The 23,012-nt window shown below is 40.3% G+C and overlaps 1 protein-coding gene across 2 annotated transcripts; it reads left to right on the top strand.

Moving 5' to 3' along the window:
• Nucleotides 1-759: 759 nt before the first annotated feature.
• Nucleotides 760-21,074, top strand: Fam45a (family with sequence similarity 45 member A). 2 transcript variants are annotated; one of them, XM_028773950.1, is made up of 9 exons: nucleotides 760-875; nucleotides 3,927-4,123; nucleotides 7,057-7,136; nucleotides 10,516-10,664; nucleotides 11,410-11,521; nucleotides 12,537-12,637; nucleotides 16,065-16,172; nucleotides 17,667-17,761; nucleotides 19,675-21,074. In XM_028773950.1, exons 1-9 carry the CDS (start codon nucleotides 821-823, stop codon nucleotides 19,849-19,851), a joined length of 1,074 nt encoding a protein of 357 aa, XP_028629783.1. In that variant the 5' UTR covers nucleotides 760-820; the 3' UTR covers nucleotides 19,852-21,074. The 2 variants fall into 2 exon arrangements, with proteins under 2 accessions (XP_028629783.1, XP_028629791.1); XM_028773958.1 differs by having other exon boundaries at nucleotides 808-875; nucleotides 4,066-4,123.
• The last annotated feature ends 1,938 nt before the right edge of the window (nucleotides 21,075-23,012 follow it).

Genomic DNA, 23,012 nt, shown 5'->3' on the forward strand with positions numbered 1-23,012 from the left:
AATTCACTATTTTAACTGTTACATGCTTTGCCTTCACACCCTCGAAATAAAATGTAGGAAATCCTTTCAAGGTCATGAATTTAGGAAGTTGAGCACTCCCAACAAATATAGTGTAGGGTAAAAGGGGCCTGGGAAAGAACACTCTGGCCCTGACTTGAAAGAAACAGATTCCCACCAATCCCTGAGCTAGTCCTAAACTCGAGATTTGAAATCCTGCCAATCTCCACCCTGGAAAGCTCAGCCTCCCAAGAAATTCTATAAACCCTGCCTTTTACTCAGTTTCCTGATGAATAGAGGCAGCCACCCTCCTGGATTCACCCCCAACCCCCAGATAAATCTCTTGTGTGAGGTTTGTTGTGTGATGTGACTTTGTACTCCTTGGCTCCCAGGATTGGAGGCTCCAAAGATTGCCAGGATACCTCTCAGAGCAGGTCAAGTTGGGGACATCATCTTCTGCCAGAGCAGAGGTGTTAACACTTGGATTGGGCAAACTAGCCCTTCTTAGGGGAAGCTTTTCCCTTCAGAGCAGCTACACTTACATATTAGGTCTCCAATTATTATTTGTTTTTGTAATGAATCAGTAAACTCCATCTTTAAGGTACTAGACAAACTGAGGGTGAAATGGCTGGATGTGTCCCTGTGATGGAACAAGGACCTAAGGGTAGAAGGGCTGCAAGAAGGAGGTTTGGCCAGGAGAGGGAAGCCTGGAGCGGCACCTGTAGTCCCTGCTGCACCCTGCCGGAAGGGACGGGACTTGTGTATGGGCGTGGCCAAGAGGAGGGGTGGGACCTGCAGTGCGGAGCCAGGGTAGCGGCGGAAGATGGCTGCGGTTGTGGCAATGGACACCCAGCTGATGCTCGGAGTTGGGCTGATCGGTGAGGATTCAGGCTCTCTGTCCGCCAGGCCATGCTCCGCCTGGGTTCTGGGATCCCCGGGTCTGCCCCTCCAGGGAGGAGCTAGACTTGGGCCAAAGACTTCGGCCTCCTCAGCGCCGGGGCTGACGTGGGGCCTGCGGGCGGGCGGGCGGGGCTCCGTACTCCGGTTGATGACCCGCTTTGAGACTATGGGGTTGGAGAGCTAGGGCTGGGCTGCGCTTGTTTGCGGCTCCCTGAGAGTATGGGTGACACCCTAGGAGTCCCGAGTGCCACTGGCAGGACATGTCAGGAAGTGGCAGAACCGATGTTGAAACCCGTGGAGGATGACCCAGAACTTCCACTCCCACGGCGGAGAACTCCGTGTCCGTTGATCCAGGTGTTCCTGGAGTTCCTTCATGGTTACATGTGGGACCCCGGCTAGTTAATAGGAATTCATGCGGAGGAAATTTAAAGGTATCTTTGTATAGTCCAAACTATGTGTGAGCCTTGGCAGCCCAAGCAGGTGGTAGGTGACAGCACCGAACTGCATGAATGCATGGACCTTTATGAATTCCTTTGAGTAGTCGCCGAGGTTCTAATACACATAGGACACTATTCTTCCTGGCAGAGTGCAATCGCATTGCTTAGGCATACCAAATAACTGCTGCAATTTTTCAGGAGCTCAAAGGAGTGACTTTATCCTTATTTGCTTTCTCTTTTTGTGTAAAATTTAATTTTTTTTAGTGTGAATGTTTGCCTGACTGTATGCTTGTGCACCTTGTGCATTCTCGGTTCAGTGGAGGTCAGAAGAGATCATCAGATCCCTTGGACCTGGAGCCAGTTGTGAGCTGTCATGTAGGTGCTGGAAATCGAACCTAGTCCTCTTGAAAAACAGCCAGTGCTCTTAATTGCAAGACTATCTCTAGTCCCTTTGTATTCATTTCTAATGTGATTTTAAAACTACTTGAAAACAAAACCTAAGTACCTCAGGAATCTTGGCCCTGCCAGCACTTCAAAATTAAGATTGAGTTAAACTATGAAGATAAAAATGACTTACAAACATCATTTTAAAGTGCCAGGGTGTGGTACACTTTAATCTTACCACTCAGGAGGCAGACAAAACAAACAAAAACTCAACATATTTGTCTGCTCAACAGTTCTTTAGTTTTTAATTCTCCTTTTTTCCTTAGATTTTATTTTTTTGTTTGTTTTTGTTTTTTTGAGACAGGGTTTCTCTGTATAGCCCTGGCTGTCCTGGAACTTACTCTGTAGACCAGGCTGGCTTCGAACTCAGAAATCCGCCTGCCTCTGCCTCCCAAGTGCTGGGATTAAAGGCGTGCGCCACCACCGCCCGGCTAGATTTTATTCTTACATGCACTTAAAGGATATTTATTTCTAAGCTAGGTGGTGGTGACCTGCTTTTAGCTTAGCACTTGGGGGGCAGCAGGTGGCTTTCTAAGTTTTAAGGCTGGCCTGGTCTATGCAGGAAAGTTCCAGGAAAGCCAGGGCTACAAAAGGGAATCCTGTCTCAAAAAAAAAAAAAAAGTATTTGTTTCTAAGGAAAGGGGTTATCAGAGGCATAGTGACACAAATCTATAGTTATCAACTACTTTGAGGACTGAGCCAGCCCCTCAAGTTCTTTATTTCCTTTTTTTTTAATTGAGGTATTTATTTTGGTGAGAAAAGTACACTATTAGATAGCTTTTATTATTATTATTATTATTATTATTATTATTATTTTGGGGGGGTGGTTTTGAGACAGGGTTTCTCTGTGTAGCTCTGGCTGTCCTGGAACTCACTCTGCAGACCAGGCTGGCCTCGAACTCAGAAATCTACCTGCCTCTGCCTCCCAAGTGCTGGGATTAAAGGCATGTGCCACCACTGCCCGTTATTATTGTTATTATAAAAACTTGGCATAGTGGTAGAGCTCTTGGTTAGCATTTAAGATGCGCTGGGTTTAGTCCCCAGCAATGCAGCAATGAGAAAACTGAAATTTAAGGTTTCACCATCTCCTTTGTTGCTGGGGAAGGGGGATTAAGGCTCTAACTCAGGATTTCAAATAACTCTGCCTATATACCTAGGCCTCTCCATCCCCCCCCCCATTTTTAAGATTTATTTTATGTATTAAGTACACAATTGCTCTCTTCAGACACACCAGAAGAGGGCATCAGATTCCATTACAGATGGTTGTGATCCACCATGTGGTTGCTGGGAATTAACTCAGGACTTCTAGAGGTCAGTGCACTTAACCACTGAGCCATCTCTCCAGCCCTCCATTTTTTTCCTTTAACAACTCTTTTTATGTATTTTTATTAAAACTTCTTCCAGTTGCATAAAAACGTAAGTCAATAACCATTTTGTGAGAGGTGATAGAAGATCTTACCAAATATGTAAGGCTAGTTTTTCTTTACAGGTTTAATTATTTGTATATGTGAACATGTGGCAGGCTTACTCACATGGAGGTCTGAGAACAGTTTTGGGGAGCCAGTTCTCTCCTTTAACCATGTGTGACCTGGGGACCAAACGCAGGTCATCAGGATTAGTAGCAAGCACTTTTACCTGCTTTGTTTAGGTAGCCTAAAAACAAAATGATAGTGGTGCCATGTTTATATGATTATGAGATTACATGATACCTTGGAATCTCAAGTTTAGGAGATAAGAGTTAGAATCAGGAGTTCAAGGTCGCCTTTGACTGTATCATATAACTAGCTTGGGTGATAATAAAAACAAGCAAATGCAAATCTTTTTTTTTTTTTTTTTTTTTGGTTTTTCGAGACAGGGTTTCTCTGTGTAGTTTTGGCTGTCCTGGAACTCATTCTGTAGACCAGGCTGGCCTCGAACTCAGAAATCCGCCTGCCTCTGTCTCCCAAGTGCTGGGATTAAAGGTGTGCGCCACCACTGCCCAGCAGCAAATGCAAATCTTGAGTTCATAGGAATTTTGTGTCTCATGATCTGGGTTGCTTTGTAAAGTGGGGTGTTAAAACTGATTCCACAAAATGTTTCTGAGTAACCAATCAATTCACTTCCTTGCTGCTGTTTGACATTCTCACAGTGACCATCTTTCCACCATAGAAAAGGACACTAATGGAGAAGTTCTGTGGGTGTGGTGTTATCCTTCCACGACAGCCTCATTAAGGAATCTCCTGCTCAGAAAATGCTGTCTAACTGATGAAAACAAACTTCTCCACCCTTTTGTCTTTGGTCAGTACAGAAGAACATGGTTTTATGTCACTACAGTTGAAGTTCCAGATTCTTCAGTTTTGAAAAAGGTATGACTGCTTCAATGTCAAAAACAAAACCAACCAACCAAACAAACAAACAAACCAAAATATCTAAAAGGACTTAAGAATATAAGCTTTAGATTCTGTCTGATACACACTTGAAAACATTAAATCTTATTTTCACTGAAACCATTCCCTTTAAGATTCCATTCGATGTAAGAAGACTGGTATCCACTGTGGTTAGTTGCATGCTGAACAGTTTGAAGATATAGAGTGTCTCATAGTCTGATGGACTAGAGATATAAGGCAGTTTCAGAGTCATATTGAATAAAAGTGAGAACTGTTTTCTATAACTGAAAACTATTTTAAGCCTGGGTATGGTGTATTACACCTGTAATTCCCAGCACTTGGGAGGCAGGTGGATCTCTAAGTTCGAGGCCAGCCTGGTTTCCATAGGGAATTCCAGGCTAGCCTGAGTTATATAATAAGACCTGTTTCAAAAACACAAAACTATTTTAGAAGCTGGGAGTGATAGCATATACCTGTAATCCCAACTCTTAAGAGGTTCAGGTAGTAGAATTGCAAAGTTCAAGACCAGCCTGAACTACATAATGCATTCCAGGCTAGTCAAAACTTTTTTTTTTTCTTTTTAAACTTAAGCAGTCTTTAATGAAAGTTGTGTATGAAATGCTCTACTTCTGCATCTTCTTGGTCGGTTCTTCCCTGTGTTTGCCCTTCTCCTTTCCTACCTGTCAGGACTTGGCTTTCCTCTCCAGGATCTCCTTCTTCACCTTGCTGGGGTGGATGTCCACATGAACAGTTGTACTATTAGTCTTTTCTTGATGCACTCATTCAAAGTAGATGATTTATTTCTTCCTGTACACTTGGAACACTTTGCCATCTCCTGGCCTTTGTGTGTCCTCGAACTACCTAAACTTCATTATCCTTTTGAATGGGCATAGACCCAACATTATACTCCTGCCTTAGCTCTTTAGAAAGAGGGGAAGATGTGATCTTGCTCCGAATGTGAGACGATTCATTGAAGTACCATTTGTGGTTCTTGCATAAGTGATTGTGGTACAGCACTGGCTGCAAAATGAAAGAGCTAGTCAAAAACTTTTTAATCTTTTAAAATTTACTTTTATATGTAGAAGTGTTTTTCATGAATGTATGTCTGTATAAATATATGTGTGTCTACTGCCTGCAAAAAAATCAGAAGAAGGTGTTGGATCTCCTGGGACTGGAGTTAGAAACAGTCTTGTATAACCATGTGGATTCTGAATATAGAACCCAGGTCCTCTGGAAGAGTAGCCCGTGTTCTTAAGCACTGAACCACCTCTTCAGCCCCTTAAAAACTGTTTTAAAGATATAAATGTTCTTGGTAGAGTTAAGAATTTTTAATTTACTTGTAGATGATAAGGATACATTATGAATTTAAAATGATTACTAACAAAACCTTTTCATAATTAGGCTTTTATTGGTGTGTTTACTGTAGTAGTTAAGTATCAGTGTGACTTGGTAAATATGTTAATGCGATTTCTTTTTATCTTTTTTTTTTTTCTTTTGAGACAAGATTTCTTTGTGTATCCCTGGTTGTACTGGAACTCTTTCTGTAGACTCCTAGGATTAAAGGCATGGACCACTACTGCCCAGCTAAATTACGTGGTTTCTAACTTAAAGCAAGCAGAGTTTTCCAAGTGAAAGAATAAGAAAACAAGTCCCTGAGGTACCTGGGGTGCCTCTTTTCACTTTTCAGGGTTAACTTTTGAGCTATAATGGGACCCTATGAAGTATGTCCAGAATACAAACAATAGCATTAACTGTTTTTCTAGTATAAACTAGGAAAATCATATAGAAACAGTTATAGGGTTCTTAGAAAATTTAAGTTTGGATGTTTCAATGTATTATAAGATCTTTGGGTGTTATTCAGTAAGTTCTTTTTATCCTTGATGGTTTGGTTTGAGACAGTCTTCATAGCCCAGCTGGCCTCATACTCACTATATGGCCGAGGTTTACTTTAAACTCTTGATCCTTCTGTCTTTACTTCCCAAGTGCGCCTCCATTACAGATTGTGATGGCATTACTCACTTATATTCAGTTTGGTTCATTTGTTTTTTGTTTTTTTTTTTCAAATCGTACTTTTACTTTTATTTATGTGCATGCATGCCCATGTGAGTACAGATGTCTTTAGAGTCCAGAAGAGGGCATTGGACCCCCTGGAGGTGGAGTTAAAGACAGTTGTGAACTGTTCTGTGACTATTGGGCCTCAAACTTGGGTCCTCTGCAAGAGTAGCAAATGCTTTAACTGCTAAGCCATTACTCTACCTCCTTCATTTCTTTCTGAAAAATCTTGATGCAGCCTGAAGTGGATGTAGCCCATGTTTTGGATTACAGCAGCATTCATATCACAACAGTGTTTCAGATTTTATTTTTTTATTTTTTTATTTTTTTATATTTATTTATTTATTTATTTATTTTATTGATAAGTACACTGTAGCTGTTTTCAGACACACCAGAAGAGGGCATCCAATCTCATTACGGATGGTTGTGAGCCACCATGTGGTTGCTGGGATTTGAACTCAGGACCTCTGGAAGAACAGTCAGTGCTCTTAACCGCTGAGCCATCTCTCCAGCCCCCGTGTTTCAGATTTTAAAAGCAATAAGATTTAGAAATAGTTTAAAATACATGTTTTTCAATAGAGCACATTGGCATACACATATAATCCCAGTGTCTTAGGAGGCTTAGCCTAAAGGTCTCAAGTTTAAGACCAACATGGGCTACATAGCGAGACTGTTTCCAAAATAAAATAAGGATAGAGAAGCAAGTAAAGACTTGGTATTTTGGTCTTTCTAATTTAACTACATTGTGTCCGAGAGGTTTGTAAGAATAGATTAATACAATTAATCTGTTAAAGCAACTATTTATTGAATTCTATTTAGTATCTTTAAAAACCTTGCTTTTGTTTGTTTCTTTTGGACAGGTGACTCATTTTTCTATTGTTCTGACCGCCAAAGATTTTAACCCAGAGAAATATGCCGCCTTCACTAGGATATTGTGTAGGTCTGTATGAAAACTATGTTAAATGCTAATTCACCAAAATGAAGATCTCATTTAGTAGTGACCCAGCAAATGTTCACATGAAGGAAGCAAATTCAGCCTTCTGTCTACCTGACTTGATCCATTTTGGCTTTGCAGGGTCTGATCTGTAGAGTGAGACTTTCTTTTTGTTTTGTGGGTTAATCCTCTGATTTGGGGAAATGGGCCAGGGGAGAAGAAGCAATTTGTCCAGTTTTTGTAGTTCTTGGGCAGCTCAGATTGTTTGCCACTTTTGTTCTGTTCTAATCTTTCTTACATATTAAGGACATAATGGCTTTTTAATGATGGCTTTCCCCACATTTTAGTTTGCCTGGTTTTTTACTAGTATCACTAGCTAACATGCAATTTTAAATGTCATATGTTTTAGCTCTCTCATTCAGTACTTTCGTAGAGAGCTGAAGGGAATTGTTTTTCCTACTGTAAGCCTAATGGTTACTTTTTTTTGTCTTTTATACATATGTACCCCACACACATGCACATGCACAACAAAGCAAAAATTAAAAAAGAAAACTTGATTACCTAAGAGTTTCAGTTAGATTGTATTTTAACAAAGAGAGGGTTTTTTTTTAAGATTTATTTATTTACTTTATGTATATGAGTACACTGTTGCTCTCTTCAGATATACCAGAAGGGTACATCAGATCCCATTATGGATGGTTGTGAGCCACTCTGTGGTTGCTGGGAATTGAACTCAGGACCTCTGGAAGAGCAGTCAGTGCTCTTAACTGCTGAGCCATCTCTCCAGCCCCACAAAGAGAGGTTTTACTGTTTATGTAAATAGCCATATTATAAGACTTGTTATGGAAAGCTAAATTCAGGCATGTGGCTCACTGTGGAACAGAAGCAGCTGCTGTTCTTGTGGCACTGACATAGGTGATGTTGTTACTGATAGAAGGGTTGACGTCCAGAAGCTGTAAACTGAAAACTGTAGAGGTGTTTTTTAAAAAGCTTGACTCTTCCATTGCATCTGACCTCCCTAGCCAGGCATAGTTACTCAGATGAACTGAACAGGAAGTATTTTGGAGTTCAGAAGGCAGTGTTGCTTCAGATACCACTTCCGCTTCAGAAAGCTGAGAAGATGTCTAGTTTCTGTTGTGCATAGTGTTATGGCATTGTACATTCTCCTCTCCTGTCTCAGGGCAGAAGACATAGTGACTCAGCAGTTGCCAGCCAGTTCTTCTATCCCCATGTTTCTTGCTTCCACATGCTTAGCTTCACATGTGTTCTCATGTCCCCACACATGTGTCTGATGTCTTTGTACACACTCATGGACAGATACTTTTTCATGATGGTGAGGTAAATGTAGAGGGAGTGAATCAGGCAGACGTGCTTCCTATGACATAGAGCAGAGGCCACTCACAAAGGCTTCAGTTTCTGGGTGGCATCCCCTAATCCCTTTGGCTAGTGGGGTTTTGTGCACACCTGGAATCTATACATGCCAAGTATGGCAGGCCTGAAGTTACTGTGTGAACATGGTCCTCTGGGATGCACTATGTGGTTCTCCCACAGTCTTTTCAAGGGGGTTGTTCTTTTCTGTCTCTGATGGAGCTAGGGTTGTCATCTCATCAATTTTATGTTTGACTTCTCCATTACTATAGTTGATTTCTGTTCATTATGTTGACAAATTTTTTTTATTAAGAAGCACATAATAAAAAAGTATCAATTATGGGGCTAGAGAGATGGCACAGTGCTTAAGAGCACTGGCTGCTCTTCCATAGTCCCTAGTACCTACATGGCGGCTCACAACAGTCTAATTCCAGCTCCAGGGGATCCAACATCCGCAGGCAAAACCTCAATGTACATAAAAGAAAAATAAGTAAATCTTTTTAAAAATTATCAGTGATACGGAGAAATCTACAATAAAATTCAAGATTTCCTCCTGCCTCTTCCCCAGTCCCAGTTCATATAACCCTTGTAACATCTTTTTCTATAAGCTTGTGTTTAAACTAGTGGGTTGGTGGCCATACCTGAGAGCTCACAATATTCATTGCTCTCCACCTTTTTCTCAATTTGTTTTTTTTTTTTTTTTTTTTTTTTTTGTTGTTGTTGTTGTGGTTGTTGTTGCTTTTTTGGTTTTTCGAGACAGGGTTTCTCTGTGTAGTCCTGGCTGTCCTGGAACTCATTCTGTAGACCAGGCTGGCCTCAAAATCAGAAATCCGTCTGCCTCTGCCTCCCAGGTGCTGGGATTAAAGGCATGCGCCATCACCTCCCCGCGTTTTTCTCAATTTGTATCTTGATATAGTAAGTAAGCATTTAGTAATCAGTTCAACTAGATTTTTTTCAGTTAGTCTACAATAAATATACTTTTCAAGTAGTCAGATATAAAAATCAGTTTTCAGTTTAATTTTCTCTGTAATTTTCTATTACATCAGCTTCTGAAAGGCCCAAATATGTCCAGTAATCTCTTTTTTTATTTCTCAGTGCTGCCAATCAAACTCAGGGCTTTGAGCAGGCTAAGTCTACTCTTGACTACTGAAGTATGCCCCCAATATAAGCTACTGAAATATAGCCTCAGTCAAGTTTCTCAACCAAAATGTAGCTCTAAGCCAGACATAGTGGTTTAAGTCTTTAATCTCAGCACTCAGGAGGCAGAGGCAAGTGGATCTTTCTTGAGCCTGAGGCCAATCTGGTCTAGATGGCAAGTTCCAGGATAGCCAGGGTATGCAGAGAGACATTGCCTCTAAACAAACAAACAATTGGGTCAGTGTCTATAAATAAAAGAGAAGTAGCCTTAGTTGTTCACAGGAAGGGATTTGAAGGGGAAGAGACTTCACTTGGGCTCTATGAATGCAGCTGGCTTCCTGTCAGCATTTTTTGGAAGTCTTTAACTTGATGATAGATGTGTGTATTTAAAAGAAATTAAAGAGCATGGATTTCTTAATCATTTGAATGTATTACCTCTAGGATTGCTTATAATAAGCATAAGTTCTATAGCTAATTACTGCTTTCTCTGTGAACAATACCTTGAGCTCTTTGTCAAAGGAAATCAAGACAATAAAACAGAGTTACATGTCTGAGAATGCCAGTCATGAGCATAAGTCATAAAAAGAAACAAGAATGTAATATTCCTGGGAGTAACAGCCTTGGGAGGCCACTGTTAATTTCCCTGTATAGGGACTACATCTGATAGCAGGAAAGAGCATTCCTCAGAAATGGTCCACATCTGTCAAGTGTTGTATTTCAAAGTAACTTAGAGAAGAAATGCTATGAGATGGTTTATACAATTGGAAATGCTGCCAGATTACTTTATAATCTAGAAAATACCAGTGTCTATCCTTGGTGCCTTTCTCCACATTACTCATACTGCATATAAAACATTGTCACTTTTTGTCCTTTCTTACAGAATATATTTGAAATATGGAAGTCCAGTTAAAATGATGGAGAGTTACATTGCAGTTCTCACCAAGGGGATCTGCCAGAGTGAAGAAAATGGCTCTTTCCTTAGCAGAGACTTTGATGGTCGAAAAGCATATCTTGCTGGCTCCATCAAAGGTAAGAAATAAAGGAAAACCCTAGCCAATAACAAAAGCTCCAAGCCAAGGTTGCTTTAACCTGCATTTCCTACAAAGAGTATATCAGCTCTTACTGACTTACTGACTTAGGGTTCTGTCAAAGGAAAGCATATTTTGTGACAATCTTTTCTACATTGTGTCTCTCTTCTAGAAGTCTTCTTTTTGCTAAATTCATGGCTTACAGTCTCCACTGACTTACATAGTTTTTATTTCCTTACATTCTAGTCATTAGTTCTTCCTTCTAGAGAACTCCAACCTCAGGCACAGTCTTAAATCCTAGAAATAAGTCACAGATCTTGGTGGTCCTCTGATGGTCAAGCTGCCCTCCTTCACGTCCTGTAACAGAGCCCACTGCTTTCCATTTGCTGTCTTTAGTGGTTCCTGAGCGTTGGGTGGAGATTGGGTATTCCTCAAGATGTTTTTATGACACTGAAAATCATTGGTTCTCCTTTGTATTATGTGTTGCACTTCCTTAGGAGTCTGGTTTCATCTGTACATCCAGCACAGAGTCCCTATGGGGCATTGCTGGCAACTATATAGATCCTAGTAAACATGCATGAGTAAACATACCCGTCCATCAGATGAAGTGTGTTTGCACTTAATAACATCTGCCTAAATGTAGCTGGTGTATTTAAAATAATTTTGCATTTATATGACAAAAATTCTATTTATTGAAAACCTTATGCCATTATGTATTTAATGTAATGTTATCTTTTTATTTTAAGACATTGTATCTCAATTTGGAATGGAAACTGTTATCTTACACACAGCATTGATGCTGAAAAAACGAATTGTTGTCTATCACCCCAAAATAGAAGCTGTCCAGGAGTTTACCAGGTATTATCATTAATTATTAAAAAGCGTAAGCTTTCCTAACAGTTGGAAACACTAGATGGTACTGTGTGCTATGTTCTGCTACATGCTAAATAAAAAGAATATGGGTTAGTCTGAGTAAAATACCATTTTTGTGATTTATTTTAGAGCTAATAGTTCAGGATCACTGAGTTTGGAAAGATTATTTTTTCTCTTTCTTTCTTTCTTTCTAAAATATATTTACTTATTTTATCTATATGAATACACTGTCAGCATCTTCAGACATACCAGAAGAGGGCATCTGATCCCATTACGGTTGGTTGTAAGCTACCATGTGGTTGCTGGGAATTGAACTCAGGACCTCTGGAAGAGCAGTCAGTGTCCTTAACTGCTGAACTATCTTCCTAACCCCAGAAAGATTCTTATTTAACTTTGTAAATAGGGCACTTGGAAGACAGAGGCTGCTGTTGGGAGACACAAAGCAGTTGGATCCCTGAGTCTGAGGCTAGCCTGGTCTACAGAGTGAGTTCCATGACAGCCAGTACTACTCGAAGAAACCCTACTTCCACAGTGACATACCTACTTCAACAACCACACTTCCAAACAGTGCTACTCCCTGAGCGAAGTACATAGAAATCATCACATTCACCTTGAGTTTTTTGTAGCCAATCTGTCCCAAAAGGTAATTTAAAATGTGGCCTTCTCTGGGTTTGGTGGCATATACCTGTAATTCTAGCACTTTAGAGGCTATGGCAGGAGGATTGTCATGAGTTTGAGGCCAGCCTGGGCTACATAGTGAGTTCTTAGCCAGCCAGGGTATAATACCCTGTCCCAAAACAGATACATACTCACATGGACATACATCCAGGCATTGCTTTATCAAGTCCAGAGGTATTAGTACATTTAAGACTTGGTTTCTCCTCTGTTCCTGAGTAGACATCCACAGAACTTTACCCTGGAAGTTTTCTCTTGAGAGAAGGAGCAGGCAAGTGTCCAAGGCCAGCAACTGTATAACTGAGTTTTTGCCTTTATTCATTAGGACTCTGCCTGCTTTAGTGTGGCATCGACAGGATTGGACCATCCTGCATTCTTACATGCACCTTCATACTGAAGAACTGGAAGGCTTACAGATGTGCACAGGTACATGAAAACATTCAGGGGAGGAAAGACTCTGCTTATGTTTGTTTGGTGTATGTATTTGTGTTGGTAGGGTGTACATATTGATAAAATGAATAATAAGACAACTTTTTGGCAATTACAGTGATTTTTCCCCCCATTTAAAAGTTGTGGTAAAATGCACAAAATTCTCATTTTAACTTTCTTTTTTCCTGGTATTAGAAATTGACTCAGGGCTTCAGGCATGCTAAGCAAAGCCATTGCTACTGAACTATTCCTAGCCCTAAGTTAATCAGTTAATTTGATTTTGAATGCTTAGATTTTATTTTGAGCCTCTCCATGTTTTTCTTAAAATCATAGTCATTAAAAAATATTATGCCGGGCGGTGGTGGCGCACACCTTTAATCCCAGCACTTGGGAGGCAGAGGTAGGTGGATTTCTGAGTTCGAGGCCAGCCTGGTCTACAGAGTGAGTTCCAGGACAGCCCGGGCTATAAGAGAAACCCTGTCTCGAAAAGCTAAAATAAATAAATATATATATATATATATATGAATGATATGAGAATAATTTAATAATAGTTTATTACTTATAGCTACAGGAATACTAATTTTCTACAGACTTCTTTTTTTAATTTAAGCTATTATACCCTCTGTATTTTTATGCCATTAAATATTCTATATATGGAAAAAGGTTTTTCTGAAACAAAATATAAAACACTAAAACCACAGAAGCCTAATACATTCCAATGAATTAAAATTAAGCATTTGTAGAGCCAGAGATAAGCTCAGTGGATAAAGGTGCTGTTGCTAAGCCTGATGACCTAAGTTTGATCTCCAGACACACACAGTGAAAGAAGAGAATCAACTGATACAAGTTGTTCTATTACCTCAACCCTGTGACAAGGCAAGCGTGCAACTGAACCACCACCACCACCACCACACACACATACACATACACACAAATGTACACACTATATCAAAAAAATTTTACTCATCAAAAGATACTTCAAAGATAATGAACCATACAACCAGCTTGGAGATTTTGAAGCATGTCATATCCTGAGCAGATACAGAAATTCTATGGACTAAAAAGAAAAACTTAATTGAAAAAAAAAAAAAAATGCCGGGCGGTGGTGGCGCACGCCTTTAATCCCAGCACTTGGGAAGCAGAAGCAGGCAGATTTCTGAGTTCCAGGCTAGCCTAATCTACAGAGTGAGTTCCACGACAGCCAGGGCTACACAGAGAAACCCTGTCTCGAAAAACCTAAAATAAATAAATAAATAAATAAATAAATAAAAAATAAATAAATTTTAAAAAATTCAAAAAAAAAGAAGAAAGTTTTTTTCCCCCACTATAGAGAGAACAGATACAAAACACATGTAGATGTGTTTCCTCTCACTAGGAATCAGAAAAACTTATGTTAAAACTATAACAAAATGCCCTTGTAAACTCCAAGCTGACAAACATTTCAATCTGTATCAGCAGCAAGAACAGTTAATGATGAGAAGTTAACAGAATCTCCCCTGTGGTGCTACAGAAGACAAACTGGAATAGTCTTTGAGGGGCACACTTGGCATTAGCCAGTGACTTGAGTTAAACCAGCAATTCCAGTACATAGTGTTTAATGAAAAGCATTACATATATTTACTGAGAGATGCATAAGACAGTTACGTTTTTTCCTTATGTTTTTTCTTTTCCATTTCTTTAATATACCTGGGATTATTTTTTATATATATAATGTCTGATTTTGGAACCTAATTTTCTTTTTTAAAGATTTATTATTTAAACCCTCTATGAGTGTTTTGCCTATATGTATGTCTGTGAACCACTTGTGTGCCTAGTGCCAATGGAGGCCTGGAGTTGGAGTTACAGATGGTTGTAAGCCACCAAGTGGGTTCTAGGAATCTAATCCCTGTCTTTTGCAAGAGCATCCAGTGCGAGAGAGAGAGAGAGAGAGAGAGAGAGAGAGAGAGAGAGAGAGAGAGGTTTTCAGTGTTCCTTTAGTCTCTTTGTTGTTGTTTTGTTTAGTTTTTTTATTTATTCAGCCATTCACTTTTTGGTACTGAGAACTGAATATACTGCACCATTTAAATATAATCTAGCTCCTGTTTTCATTTTTTATAAGAATAATCACCTGGATCCAGGGCATTTATTGAATAACTTCATTTTTAGTAGTCAGTGCCCACCCCATTATGTTTTACATTTGTCATGTGGTTAATTGGGGTCTGGATTTCAGTAGCAAGATTTGCTTTTGTTGGTGTTTTTGCTTTCTTTACTTGAGAATGTAAAACATTTGCTAAGGGTATGGCTGAGATTCACATACTTGCCTAGCATATATGAGAGTTCCAGCTCAGTAACCAGCACTGTAGAACAACAAAACTCTCATGTTTTTATAATTAACTTGCTCTCTCAAATAACCAGTATGTGGGAACCATTTCCCTAAACAGCACCAAGTCTTTTTGACTCCATTAGCAGTTATCTGATAGCACTCAGGGATGACCCTTATGTCATCCTGACAGCCGAGGGAGCTTCCCTCAGAACAAAGATCTGAAACAAAGACAATGGTTGAGTCCATGTTATTTTCTGACATTCTTTTTGTTTTAAACCAGCGCTGGATTTTTTTTTTTTTTTTTTTTTTTTTTTTGGTTTTTCGAGACAGGGTTTCTCTGTGTACCCCGGGCTGTCCTGGAACTCACTCTGTAGACCAGGCTGGCCTCGAACTCAGAAATCCGCCTGCCTCTGCCTCCCGAGTGCTGGGATTAAAGGCGTGCGCCACCACCGCCCGGCTGGATTTTTTATAAAAAGATATTTTCAATGTGTTTTGTATATGAGGACTAAGAGAAGAGAGAACACTCAAAGACACACACACAAGGGCATTGGGTGTAGGCTTTCTTTTCCTTCCTTCCTTCCTTCCTCCCTTTTTCTTTTTTTTCTTCCTTTCTTCCTTCCTTCCTTTTCTTTCTCTCTTTCTTCTTTCTTTCTTTTTTTTGGTTTTTCTACCTTCCTTCCTTCTTTTCTTACCTCCCTGAGACAGAGTTTATCTGTGTAGCTTTGGCTGTCCTAGAATTTACTCTGTAGACCAGGCTGGCCTCAGTGCCTCATGAATGCTGGGATTAAATGTATTCACCACTATCGCCCAGCTGGAGATGGGCTTTTTAAAGAGTTACCTACTTTCTGACTTTCTTGACCTAAATATCACTGACCAAAAAGTAAATGCTTTAGTTTAGCCTGTTCACTGACATTGAACTTAAATTTTAGAACATTTTGAGCCATGTGTATTCCTTCAGGCATCTGACAAAATATAGCAATTGCTGAGTGCCACTGGTGTAGCTAATGTTCCTGAGTAATAGGAAACCTCAAAGAACAGCAACCAGTGAACTGGCAGTCTCCTTCTGAGACCTTCACACATGATTTCTTCATGCTCCAGTGATTTGATCAATTTGCAATGCAGGGTACATTGCTGGCTTTGTAGAACTGGAGGTGAGCAACAGACCGGACCTCTACGACGTGTTTGTGAATCTGGCAGATAGTGAGATCACCATCGCTCCACTTGCAAAAGGTGACTTCTCCATTTTATTCTGAATTTTATGTTTTATTTTCTGTTCCAGTATTAACATGAGGTACAAGCCAAGCAGCTGTATGTTTTGTGCTGCCTCTCTCCCTAAAGCCAGTATTTGAGAGCCTGCTTGGCATCTGTCGGAGCTGGCGGAATTTCTCAGTGTCCAGAAAATATGATTAAAACCTGTAGTCCTACATGTGTTAGAAAGCCAGATAGGATTGCCCTTTATAACTTTTGTGTGATCTCTTACCAGTTCCCAAATGTGGGAGCAGCTGAATGCTGACTGTTAGGACCCTGTGTTAAAGTCTGATGCTATGTAGATTTTTTTTCTTTGTTTTTTCGAGACAGGGCTTCTCTGTGTAGCCCTGGCTGTCCTGGAACTCACTGTAGACCAGGCTGGCCTGGAACTCAGAAATCCGCCTGCCTCTGCCTCCCAAGTGCTGGGATTAAACTCGTGCACCACCACCACCCGGCACTATGCAGGTTTTATTTGGTAACTTCAAATGAGTAAAACCAGAATTGTTCTGTCACGTGTTTTAAAATTTCTAACATGACCATATTCATGTGGAAAAATGAAAGTTGAACCCAATCATAGGAAATATTACCTCTTGTAATGCTAAAGTGATTTTTTTTTTTGTCTTTTTTGGAGACAGGGTTTCTCTGTGTAGACCAGGCTGGCCTCGAACTCAGAAATCCGCCTGCCTCTGCCTCCCAAGTGCTGGGATTAAAGGCGTGCACCACCACCGCCTGGTGTGATTTAAAAAAAAAAAAATGGCCAGAGCTAGGAAGGATGGCACTGTCTGCTTTCTGCTGTGATCTGCAAAACACCCTTATTCCAGTCAGCACCATGTGAATAGTGTCCCTTATAGTTAAACACATAACTTTCTGTTTATCTTCCTGATAGCAGGAGCACCATCTGTAATTGATGTGACTGAGTTGGTTTCCTTTGCATATTTCCAAGGATCTGAATACAGTGTATGCTCTGCTGGTACCCTAGGACCTGTGCAAAAAGATCTTGTTTCACAACCTTCATGCCAGAAAAATGCACTTAATTTTTGTGACAGAGTCTGTCTTCATAGTCAGACTCTGTACTAGAACTCATTATTAGACCAAACTGGCCTACAACTCACAGAGATCAGTCCTCCTCTGCCTTCAGAATGCTAGGATTAAAAGCATGTGCCACTTAGATTCTCAACTGTTAAAGACTTGGACAGTCATGTTTTTCCTGCAAGTCCCAGCTCACTTATAGTCAGCTTTTTTGTTTTGTTTTTTCCCCACTGTTTATCAGGGAGATGTGAAGGGGAATGTGGTTTGGCATTGGTGAACATACCTTCAATCCTGCTGTTACAGCTGGGTTGTTAATAAAACGGAAACTTGGAGGATTATCTGCTGCTGCCTTTAGTGTGGTCTTTCAGATTTTCAGTTGAATGGTTTGTTTTTTTTTAATTGTGTAATTTCTTAGTCTTCATATAACATTCTTTCTGCTTTGATCAGAGGCCATGATGATGGGCAAACTGCATAAAGAGATTGGTCAACTAATTGTGCAGTCTGCAGAAGACCCAGAGAAGTCAGACAGCCAGGTTATACAGGTAACTTTTGATCGGCTTTATGAAGAATCCTTCAGCAGCCTCATGGGTCACTCTCGGGGCATCACAGCAGAGTGAAGTGTCAGGAGATAGGCCAGCTGGCATTAGTGTTTGTAGTGGATGATGGTGGATAGGGGTCAGGGGGTACGTCATCACAGGAGCTAGTGCTAAAGCCAACCCCAGTGGTGAGAATTGTAACCACTGAGTGGTCTGGAATCTCTTTGAGGGCCATCAGTGCATTTCATCTTGCTACAAGAATTTTCATGGAGGAACAGATAGTGAAACAGTAACTTTGGAATCAAATCTCTACTTTTGAAATCTGAAGAACCAGCTTCTCTGGGGAGGTCAGCCTGTTAAGTTAACAGAGTGTCCATATGCACTAGTTTGGCAACCTGTCCTCTGCCCTCACCAGAGGACAAATAGCTTTTATTTCCTGAGTTTTTCCAAAGCCCCTGAGGCTAATCCAGTCTCTTCACTGCTCTTTTGCCTGTTCCCAGCTCTCTACTGAGGAATATACTCCCAGACTGGGCTCATCTCAGAGCCTAGGCTGATCTTTATCTATGCAACCATGGGAGCATCTATGAGAAGTAGTCTCTACTTACTCACCAGGTCCCACCTGAAGATTTCTTCCTGAATCTAAATATCTGTTCAGTGTTCCTATTGCCATAGCCAATGTGGTTCAATGTGAGAAAAATACTGCCCTCGTGGAGCCTGCTTTTTAATTTAATTTAATTTAATTTAATTTAATTTAATTTTTGCAATGAGTAGTAATTAATGTGGAGACTCAAACTGATCAAAGTGCCAAGAATAAGTGACTGAATGTTCGACCCTAAGTAGGACGTTTCTATCACTGCACCTTAAGGTTCAGAGATCACCACAGAATCATGGAAGAGAAGGTAGAAAGAAGAGCCAGAGGATAGAAAGGAGAGCTGTGAAATGCTGACATGGCTGTAGCACTCATGAACTTGAAACAGCTGTGATTACCCATATAAGCCAATCACAGAGTGACAAGTACATGATTCTGTGAAGAAAGTACCAGGGTAGATAAATTCAAAGGAAGAAGTAGGATGCTGGTACAGGGTTCTGCAAGAAGAAAGGAGTGGATGGTTTCTGGGAACTCAGTGCCTGTTGGCATAGTAAAAACCCAGAAATAGCATGACATGGATTTTTGTGTGTATATGAGTGTGAGTACATGGCACTGCATGCATGGAAGTTAGAGGACAACTTTCAGGAATTTCTCTCCTTCCACAATGTGGATCTCAGATTCAACTTAAAATTGCCAGGCTTGGTACCTAGCTTTTACCTGGGCCTGTGGTTCCTTTTATTTTTTGTTCAAAGCATTGTTTCTCTTTGTAGTTCTGGCTATACTCAAACTCAGGGATCTGCCTGTCTCTGCCTCCCAAGTGCTGGGATTAAAAGTTGCCACGCGTAGCTTTTTGAAACAAGGTCACTATGTAACCCTGGCTGCCTAGAACGCACTGTATAGACTAGATTGGCCTTGAACACATCTACCTGCCTCTACCTCCCACTGGGATCAAAGTCATGTGCCACCACGCCTGGCCCCACAATGATTGCTCTTATTATCAATGCATTATATGCTTTAAAATGACTAAAATGATTGTAAACACATCTGAGACATTGATTTCCTACGTTATTTTGATTTAAGAATTTATGAGAGATAGACATAGTGGTACATGACTTTAATCCCAAATTTTAAGAGGTAGAGACAGGCAGATGTATTAAGTTAGAGGCCAGCCTGGTCTACGGAGTGAGTTCCAGGACAGCCAGAGAAAACTCTGTCTCAGGAAAAAGAAAAAAAAAGAATTTATGAAGTTAATCTAATAGGAGAATCCTAAGAAATAACTATTCACATTCTTAGATACTAACATACTGTATATTTTCCTATTCTATTAAAGGACATTGCCCTAAAAACAAAAGAAATCTTCACCCACCTGGCACCATTCTCAGAAGTGTCAGATGATGGGGGAAAGGTCATCCTCAATGTTGAGGCGCTGAAGCAGAAGCGATTCCCACCCGCAACAGAAAACTTCCTGTATCATCTAGCAGCAGCCGAACAAATGCTGAAGATCTGACTGTTCACAACATCTTGCTGCAGCCTCTACAGAGCTTCCCTTTTAATCCTAGTACCCATTTACATTATACAGTATTATAGGAATGTTCTATTTTTAATGATTTATTTCTAAATAGTGAGATCTTAAGTGAGAGCACATAAAAAAACAACTGTGATATTTTTCCCTGCCATTTGACACAGTGCTGGACAGTGTTTTAATTTTAATTTCTGTCCTAATGGTAGGAGCCACATAGATCAGCACATGCAAGTCTTCATTGTTCATTCCTGTTTAGACTCACTGTAGCCATAAACTTAACGGTTTGTTTTCAGAAAGCTGCCTCAAAAATTTGCTTTTTATTATTCTAGAAAAAAACTTGAATTCCTCATGAGAGATTTTACTTTTTGAGCCTAACTTCTATGTTTTCTGCAGAATTGTCTAGAAGGTCATTCAAGAGATACTGCAGTTGTACTTTCTTGTAAAAGAAAATGTTTTGGGGCCTTTGAAATTTTTGCCTATGTTATGAGGGTTTTTCATAAATTTTTATACTTGAGTAGACAATTCCAATAACCCTTATACTACTCTAGATATAAGCATTCAACAAACATCAGTCATTATTACTCTTGGACTAACTGCTTCTAGCAGTGTCTTTGAAAAAGAGGACAGTTCCCAACAAAGAAACCCCTTTAAAATGTAAACATGTATAAGAAAAAAATATCTTGGTTGTTTTTGCTTACAGTGCTGGAGCTAGAACCTGGGGCCTTGCATATGTCAGGCATTGCTTTCCCATCAAACTAAACCCCCAGCTCAATAATGCTTTCATATATTGGAAAAGGAACATGAGATCAAATTGCAGAGGCCAAAACTAGACAGTGTCTTCAAGTGACTGCAGTAAAGGAATTTGGCCATATCTTCAAGGACACTGATATTAGTCTCTCTTAATTTGAGATCTTAAAATTGCCAAATAAGCACAAATGTCTCAATTATGCATTCCTTATGTCTACTCACATTAATTATGAAAGGCCACCATCCTTCAGTATAATTGCAAAGCATTCAAACCTTACCAGGAAATATGTTTGCAAAAACTTATGTAAGTTGGGGTTTTTTTTAGCCTTATTGTTAGACATTTAAGTAAAAATAAAAAATAGTCTTTCTCTTTTGTCCTTGAGTGGAAACAGGGAGAACTTGACATATGTTGTTTACTGGAGCTAACAACTGAAGATTAAATTTGCACTTTATAAAAAGAACTACTAATGTCTTTTCATTTTCTCCCTTATCTTGCAGTACTGTTAAAATTACAAACATGACACAATAGAAACATTTTGATAAAGCTTTAAGTAGTAGTAAGACAGTCTTCCATATGGAGGCTTTGCCCATCTTGTGGTTTCTTTTTTTTGTTTTGTTTTGTTTTGTTTTGTTTTTTGAGACAGGGTTTCTCTGTATAGCCTGGGCTGTCCTGGAACTCACTCTGTAGACCAGGCTGGCCTCAAACTCAGAAATCTGCCTGCCTCTGCCTCTCAAGTGCTGGGATTAAAGGTGTGCACCACCACCGCCCGGCATTTTTTTTTTTTCCTATCTTGTGGTTTCTTGATTTATGTGTATGAGTATTTTGCCTCCATGTATGTACATGCACCACTTGTATATCTAGTGCTCATGGCAGTCAGAAGGCACTGGCTTTCCTGGGGCTGGAATTATAGATGGTTATGAACCACTATGTGAGTGCCAGGAACCAAACCTTGGTCCTCTGCAAGGATAAGTGTTCTTAACTGCTCTGGCATCTCTCTAGCTTCTACCTTTTATTTTTTGAGGCAAGATCTCACTATATAGTTCTGTCTGTTCTGGAACTTGCTACATAGACCAAGCTGGCCTCAAACTCATAGAGATATGCCTGCTTCCTGGGTGTTGGGATTGTAGATATGGCCGCTATACATTCCTTATTATCCTGATCTTGTCAACACACATATTTTTAAAAACTTATTTGTATATATGTGTGTCTTTGTATATGTCACATGTTTGGGTGCTGGATCCTCCTGGAGCTGGAGTGATAGGCAGTTGACAGCAGGCTACATGGGTGCTAGGAAATGAATTCACCACCTCTGGAAGAACAGCAAGCACACTTAAATGCTGAGTCATTATTCTAGGCCATGGTTCTCTACCTTTAATTCTGTGTAGTGTTCACCTATAGCTGCACTGAGCCACTTGGTAGGTCATTTTTTTCTAATTTTGTCTCTTTGGGCTGCTGTGATACTTTTTTAAAATCAAATTTTGAAGTAACTGTCCTGTAGACAGGAATGAGTTTAATGTGAAAATATCACCGCAGTAACCAAATATGTGTGCATCTTCTCTAAAGACAGTCTGCTAGGAAATACGACCGGGCAACAGGTCTTGAAGTAGTATGGCCACAAGAGAAATGGGATGCTATGGAAGCCAGTGGAAGGGGTACCTCACTCAATACTGTGAGTTCTCTAGGCCTCCAGAGAAGGAACAGCTTCTGTAAAAAGAAAAAACAGAAAAGCTCACAAACTCATATGAGGAACCAGATGTTAGGTTCTGCATGACATAGAAGGGGATGACAAGAGATGAATAAGATAGAGGTTTTCTAAGTGTGTTAAGGATCAGAATTTGGTCTCTAAACACAAGCAGGAAGTTTCAGAGAGCAGCCAGAGCAGGCCAAAAAGCCACAAGGCAATGCCATCAGGGGGTACTGTTGCACTAAGCTGAAGTAGCACCTGAAGCCTTGTGGTCTGTTTGTTTTTGTTTTGTGTTTTCGAGACAGGGTTTCTCTGTGTAGCCCTGGTTGTTCTGGAACTCACTCTGTAGACCAGGTTGGCCTCAAACTCAGAAATCCACCTGCCTCTGCCTCCCAAGTGCCGGGATTAAAGGCGTGTACCACCACTGCCCGGCCCAAGCCTTGGGTTCTTAACACATGAAATTATGCCTGTCTGGGGTAAAGGGTTGAGTGACATAGCTGGGTAAATTATGTCACCATTACCCAAGATTAGTAGGGAGCTGAGATAAGGCATGGTTGAGTCCTGTGGATCATCCAAAGAGCCAAGTACATTGTAGCAACTGGTTGGGGTCTGAGGGGCTGACAGAATGGTAGTTCAGCCTTGGATGGGGCTTGGGTGATAGCCATCTCAGCAGAATATAGGCTGTGACCAACACAGAGAAACCCTGTCTTGAAG

This window comes from Grammomys surdaster, unplaced genomic scaffold (assembly GCF_004785775.1).
Source record: "Grammomys surdaster isolate TR1022 unplaced genomic scaffold, NIH_TR_1.0 66, whole genome shotgun sequence".
NCBI lineage: Eukaryota > Metazoa > Chordata > Mammalia > Rodentia > Muridae > Grammomys > Grammomys surdaster.